The following is a 5,575-nucleotide window of genomic DNA, read 5'->3' as shown; positions in this document are numbered from 1 at the left end:
ACTCTTATAGAGTTAGCTGAGTCAATAGATTCATAAAATATTCAAAGTAAAAGATTAATAAATAAGAAAATCTCAATATTTTTTTATTATTTCATTAATTACAAATTAGATTGATGGATATATGTATTTATATATATGTACGTATATAAAAAACTGTTTGAAATTACATTTTGCATTCAAATTTATTAGAAACTTGTGTTGGCTACTTTTAGGCTCTTACGTTTTCAAAATTGGCTACTTTGGGCTACTCGAGCGCCATCATCCGGCTACTAGTGACGACAAATTACTGGTATGCAAGTTGTCATCACATCGTGAATGATGTAGGCCTAAGCTTCATACCACGTGGATTTGTGCCGGTTGCGAATTGCGATAAATCCGAATTAATACATACGTACGCGATTTGGTTGCGTAGGCATAGGTAATAGTACGCTGGCGGTGCAAGATGGCGAGGAACTTGGCGGACCGAATTTTAGAGTATCTGAACACACATGGTGCAACGAATTCGTTGGATTTAGCAGATGAGTTTCAGGAGGATCATCAAAAGATCGTCGGTGCGATTAAGAGCCTCGAGACAGTTGACGATGTGAGTTTCTTTTCAACAATCTGGAAACCTATGTTTATCGTTACATGTCTAAACTCGTATATTTTCAATTGTTTCAACATTTTGTGATTTAAATTGACGCGAGACGCGCTAACCAGCTGTATTCGCTGAAATATCAGCTGTGGAATTCGTCGGTTTAATCGTGGTTTAGTCGAATATTCGATCATAACCTATTTCCAGTTGATCACGGTGAAACCGATTTCCAAGAAGAAATGGGAGATCACCGACGAGGGAAAATACATAATCGAGCACGGCAGCCACGAAGCGGTTGTTTATAATGCCGTCCCTGACGGAGGGATACCCCAGTCGAATCTCATCAAGTCCAGCCCTTATGCTAAAGTGGGTTTTTCCAAGGCGATGGTGGCTGGGTGGATCGAGCTTGATAAAAGTGGAAACGTTCCTACTGTACGAAGAAAAATCCCGTCCATCGTAGATGTTACCCAGACACATCTGAAGAATCTCACAGATGTCCCGGAAAATGTTAAAGCTGAATATAAGAAGAGGAAGCTTCTGCAAGAGGTGTAAGTAACAGAGAAATAAAGGTCAATGTAAAATCACATAAATATCTTTCCTTTATCTTTTTCTAATTTTTTTTCTGTCATGACAGGGTGATTAAAATTATGCATCTGGAAAAGGGGCCAAATTTCTCGACGAAAATAGAAAAGCTAGAAGCAGACTTGACATCAGATTTATTGACGAATGGCGCTTGGAAAGACAAGAAATTTAAACCATACAATTTTGATGCTCTGGGCGCGTCGCTTCAAATTGGACATTTACATCCGTTGTTGAAAGTTCGTCATGAATTCAGAAAGATCTTCGTGGAAATGGGGTAAATGATATCAATCGTTCTTTAGGATTTATATGTATTGTTAAAAAAAAAACTTGGAAAAGTTTATAGTTATGTACCTTTAAGATAATACAGTATTATCGATTTTTATTATGAAAATTATTCTCTTTACAGATTTACAGAAATGCCAACAAATAATTATGTAGAAAGTTCATTCTGGAATTTTGATGCTCTCTTCCAGCCACAGCAACATCCTGCTCGTGATGCGCATGACACCTTTTTTATCTCTGGTACCTTATCTCGGATTGTTATATGAAGTAATGCTCAAAAGGCATGGACAACAAGTTAGTTTTGTCTTTTAGAACCTCGTATTAGCACAAAGTTCCCTATGGAATATCTCGAAAGAGTGAAAACTGTTCATAGCAAAGGAGCGTATGGATCTCAAGGTTACAGATACGATTGGAAGTTGGAAGAGGCACAAAAAAATTTGCTGCGCACTCATACCACGTCCAATAGCGCACGGATGTTGTATAAACTCATGGAGGAAGTATGTAGTTGAAGGAATATGCACACACGTATGCAAGTTTCAATCTTTCAAGAACGACGAGGCATAAAAGGGAAAATATTTTTTCCAGGGAGAGTTTAAGCCGATCAAGTACTTCAGTATTGATAAAGTATTCCGCAACGAAACTCTAGATGCGACGCATCTTGCCGAATTTCATCAAGTTGAAGGTGTCATTGCTGATTACAACCTTACGTTGGGTAATCTTATTGGCATTTTATACGAATTCTTCAGTAAACTTGGCATCACTCAGCTTCAATTCAAACCTGCGTATAATCCGTACACCGAGCCGAGTATGGAAATATTCTGTTTCCATAATGGCCTGGAGAAATGGATAGAAATCGGCAATAGCGGTATGTTTAGGCCCGAAATGTTGCTGCCGATGAACATACCCCCTGATGTAAATGTCATTGCATGGGGTTTGTCATTAGAAAGGTACGAGAAAATAGATATGACTTGCACGATATTGCATACATTTAATATAAAAATGTAACACACTTCATTTTTTTAACTTTAGGCCAACAATGATTAAATATGGTTTAAACAATATACGCGATCTTGTTGGGCCAAAAGTGGACATGGAAATGGTTCATAACAATCCTCTATGTCGATTAGAGAAGTAAATATCATTCTAAGCATTATTAAGGTATTTATGTTAGAGTATATTTTTTGGAAGTAAGGTAAAATTAGGTAAAACAGTTACAAGTTAAATAAATAATTAAAATATAAGATCATTGGTTTTTATTAAAAAATAAGATCATTGGTTAATATTTATAGTCAATTCTTATTTCAAGATTGTCTTAAGATGATAATGCCCCGTGATTATGACATCTTAATTATATTTAAGACAGTTTTAAATGTAAAAACTATGAATAACGGCCCAAGTTATCTTTGTTAAATGATGTGATTATATGGCGATTTTATATAACTAAAGTTGAAAATTTTTGCTAACATCCAATCATTAAGTTCATTATTTCTGTTTACAGAACTAGCCGCATGATTCGTTCACAGTGGAAAATGCAACAGCAAGAAGAAAAATCGGTTAAAACACAATCAAACCAAGAAACAGCGGTCAAGCAGGTGGCGAAATTAGAAAAGCCAAAGTTTTTTAAGCAGAACCTTGTTATTTTTTGCGATCCGAAGCATCCCATTTATTTCATCGAATTTTTTTTGCGACTCATCTCACCGTACTTTCATGTTTTTGTGTCGACACATGTACACTCTACAGTAGCGAACTTGCCAAGTGAGCTTGCTAGCTTTGGTTCGCTTTATTTCAGTAAGAACGCAAATGTGGATATATCATTAACTGTAATTTGGAAAACTATTGGGGTCGATCCCATTATGATATTGCCAGGAATGCATAAAATTCTGGGGATGGTGAATATAGCACGATACTTGAATCGTTTAGTTGAGCAGGTCGACACGAACATATTGAAGTACGAAACAAACGGCTCACTTTACGCAAGTAAGATAGATTTTTATTTAGACAAGATACATTGTGCTTTACACGACGTGGACGCCAGTGGATCTTTACAACTTTGTAAAAAATCACGTTACATAATGGGAAAGGATATCTCGATAATCGATCTTATCCTTGAGCATATTGACAAGCATGAGATGAAAAAGAACAGTTAATTTATTAATTCTTATTTATTTTATGGATAAAAATAAATTTTGGCAGTGCCTAAAAAGGATATCATTTTTACATATTTTTACATGTACGTTACAAATGTCTTATATTTACAGCTTTTGTATTCGCGATACAGAGAGTGCAAGACCAAGTTGCGCAAGAGAGAGTGAAAAAAACTCGTAATGTACAAGCTTTTGTGATAAAACATAAAATTAATACAGTTATATATAATTTTATATAATTATTAATTATATCTACTTATTATATATAACTATTATATTATACATATAGATATATAATTATATATATATATATATATATATATATATATATATGTTTTAATAGATATAGTTATAATTTTATACCTTTAAAATTACCTTTAAAATACATATACATTTTTACGATTAGAATAAATCATTGTGGTTGCCGCGTTTCTAATAATTCAGCCTGCATCTAGTAAAAAAAATTGGGACTTGATTGTCCATGTCGTTAATTGGCCAATTTAACGTAAAATTTCTTGATTATTTGATGTAAAATCCGAACATCGGAGTCGCTGTGAGTAGCTATGATCAAACGGGACGCTTCTTCAAAAATCATCAGGAGAGCTTTAGGCTCGTATTTGAAGTGTCGACGGCAGGTAGTCGCGGCAGCAGCTGATTCGCCCGCGTGTTTACGCCGCGCCCGCATCGCTCGACTCGCGCCCGGTCGCGAGAGATCGCACGGATTCACGGAAGTGCCCCGTCGCGCATCGTCGTCGTGGGTCGCGGGTCTCCCTTTCGAGCGAGGCGAGTGAGATGCGCTGAACGTAAGATGAGGATCGGCCTGTCGGGTGTGCGCTGCATCGCGTAGCAAAGGGATAAAGCGAAGAGAGGAAAAAAAAAGGGGGGCATAGAAGAAAAGTACCCGCGCGCGCGCGCGTGTTGTGTATGTGGTGTGCGAGGTGGACTGAAGACGCGCGCGGACGTGCGTGCAATTGCGCATCGACGGTATCACCACCGCGAGAGCGACTCCTCGAGCCGGTGGGAGGCTAGTGAGGTGAAACACGTTCTCGGAGAGGAGGTTGTGTTCGACGGCGTGAGCAAGAGAGCGCGCGCACGCGCGCATATCCAGTGTGTGTGGTGTGTGTGCGCGCGCGCGCGTGTGTGTGTGCACGTAATCGTGACAGAGCTGTAGCTTCTTCTCTTTCTCTCTCTCGGGTGCGCAATAATATACATATATACGTATATCGGTGAAAGAGACAAGAGCGCGAATTCTCGCGCGTGCGACGCGGACGACGTCGTCGGGTGAGACGAGTGATCGTGCCGCCGACGGAGGAGGTCGTGAACTCGTTCGAGTGAGTGAGCGAGCGAGCGAACGTACGTGAGAAAGAGAGAGAAATACATCGTTCGAGAAACATCGACGGCGATCGAGCATCGAGGGCTCCACAGTGTGGCGTGCGCGGACCCCGTCCGTTCGCCAAGGTTAAAGAAGACGAGACGAGCACCGTCGTGCACGAGATGCCACGCTAAAATGGCGGTGATCGGCACCGTCGTCGGCCGATAGGAAGGAAAAAAAGAGGAGCCAGGAGTGGAAGAAAAAAAACGAGACAGAAATAAAAAAAAAAGGGGGGGAGACGACCGCCTTCGCGGCCGCGCTCGCGGTTTTGTTTTGACATCGTCGTGCCGCCGAGAGCAGCGCACGGAGCATTATCGGCCTTTCGTTCCGCGCACCTCCGATCGCCGGCCTCCCCTTCTTCTCCCCCTACTCTTTCTCACTCCTTCACCGCTGTTTCTATCTATCTCTGTCCGTCTCTCGCAGTTTTCCCCTTCTCGTCATCCATTCTCGTCGCCTCCTTGTCCGTCACATTCCGCCCGCGTTCTCGCCGTCTCCGTCTCTCGCGAAGCAGCGTAGCCGCGGCGGCTGCCCGATCATCAACGTGCCGACGACCACGAGAGAGGAGTCCGCCGCCGCCGCCGTCGTCGTCGTCGTCGTCATCGTCAGCCGTCGTCGTCGGCG

The 5,575-nt window shown here is 41.0% G+C and overlaps 1 protein-coding gene across 2 annotated transcripts; it reads left to right on the top strand.

Moving 5' to 3' along the window:
* Positions 1 to 269: 269 nt before the first annotated feature.
* LOC105448447 (probable phenylalanine--tRNA ligase alpha subunit) lies at positions 270 to 3,644 on the top strand. 2 transcript variants are annotated; one of them, XM_011686988.1, is made up of 8 exons: positions 270 to 583; positions 782 to 1,122; positions 1,209 to 1,430; positions 1,563 to 1,678; positions 1,751 to 1,935; positions 2,024 to 2,385; positions 2,468 to 2,569; positions 2,937 to 3,644. In XM_011686988.1, exons 1-8 carry the CDS (start codon positions 443 to 445, stop codon positions 3,583 to 3,585), a joined length of 2,118 nt encoding a protein of 705 aa, XP_011685290.1. In that variant the 5' UTR covers positions 270 to 442; the 3' UTR covers positions 3,586 to 3,644. The 2 variants fall into 2 exon arrangements, with proteins under 2 accessions (XP_011685290.1, XP_011685292.1); XM_011686990.1 differs by having other exon boundaries at positions 271 to 583; positions 2,468 to 2,596; positions 2,937 to 3,029.
* Positions 3,645 to 5,575: the final 1,931 nt, after the last annotated feature.

This window comes from Wasmannia auropunctata, unplaced genomic scaffold, assembly GCF_000956235.1.
Source record: "Wasmannia auropunctata unplaced genomic scaffold, wasmannia.A_1.0 LD336085.1, whole genome shotgun sequence".
In the NCBI taxonomy this organism is placed as follows: Eukaryota; Metazoa; Arthropoda; class Insecta; order Hymenoptera; family Formicidae; genus Wasmannia; species Wasmannia auropunctata.
Note: the sequence above shows the minus strand (reverse complement) of the source record. Positions and strands in the feature narration are given on the sequence as shown.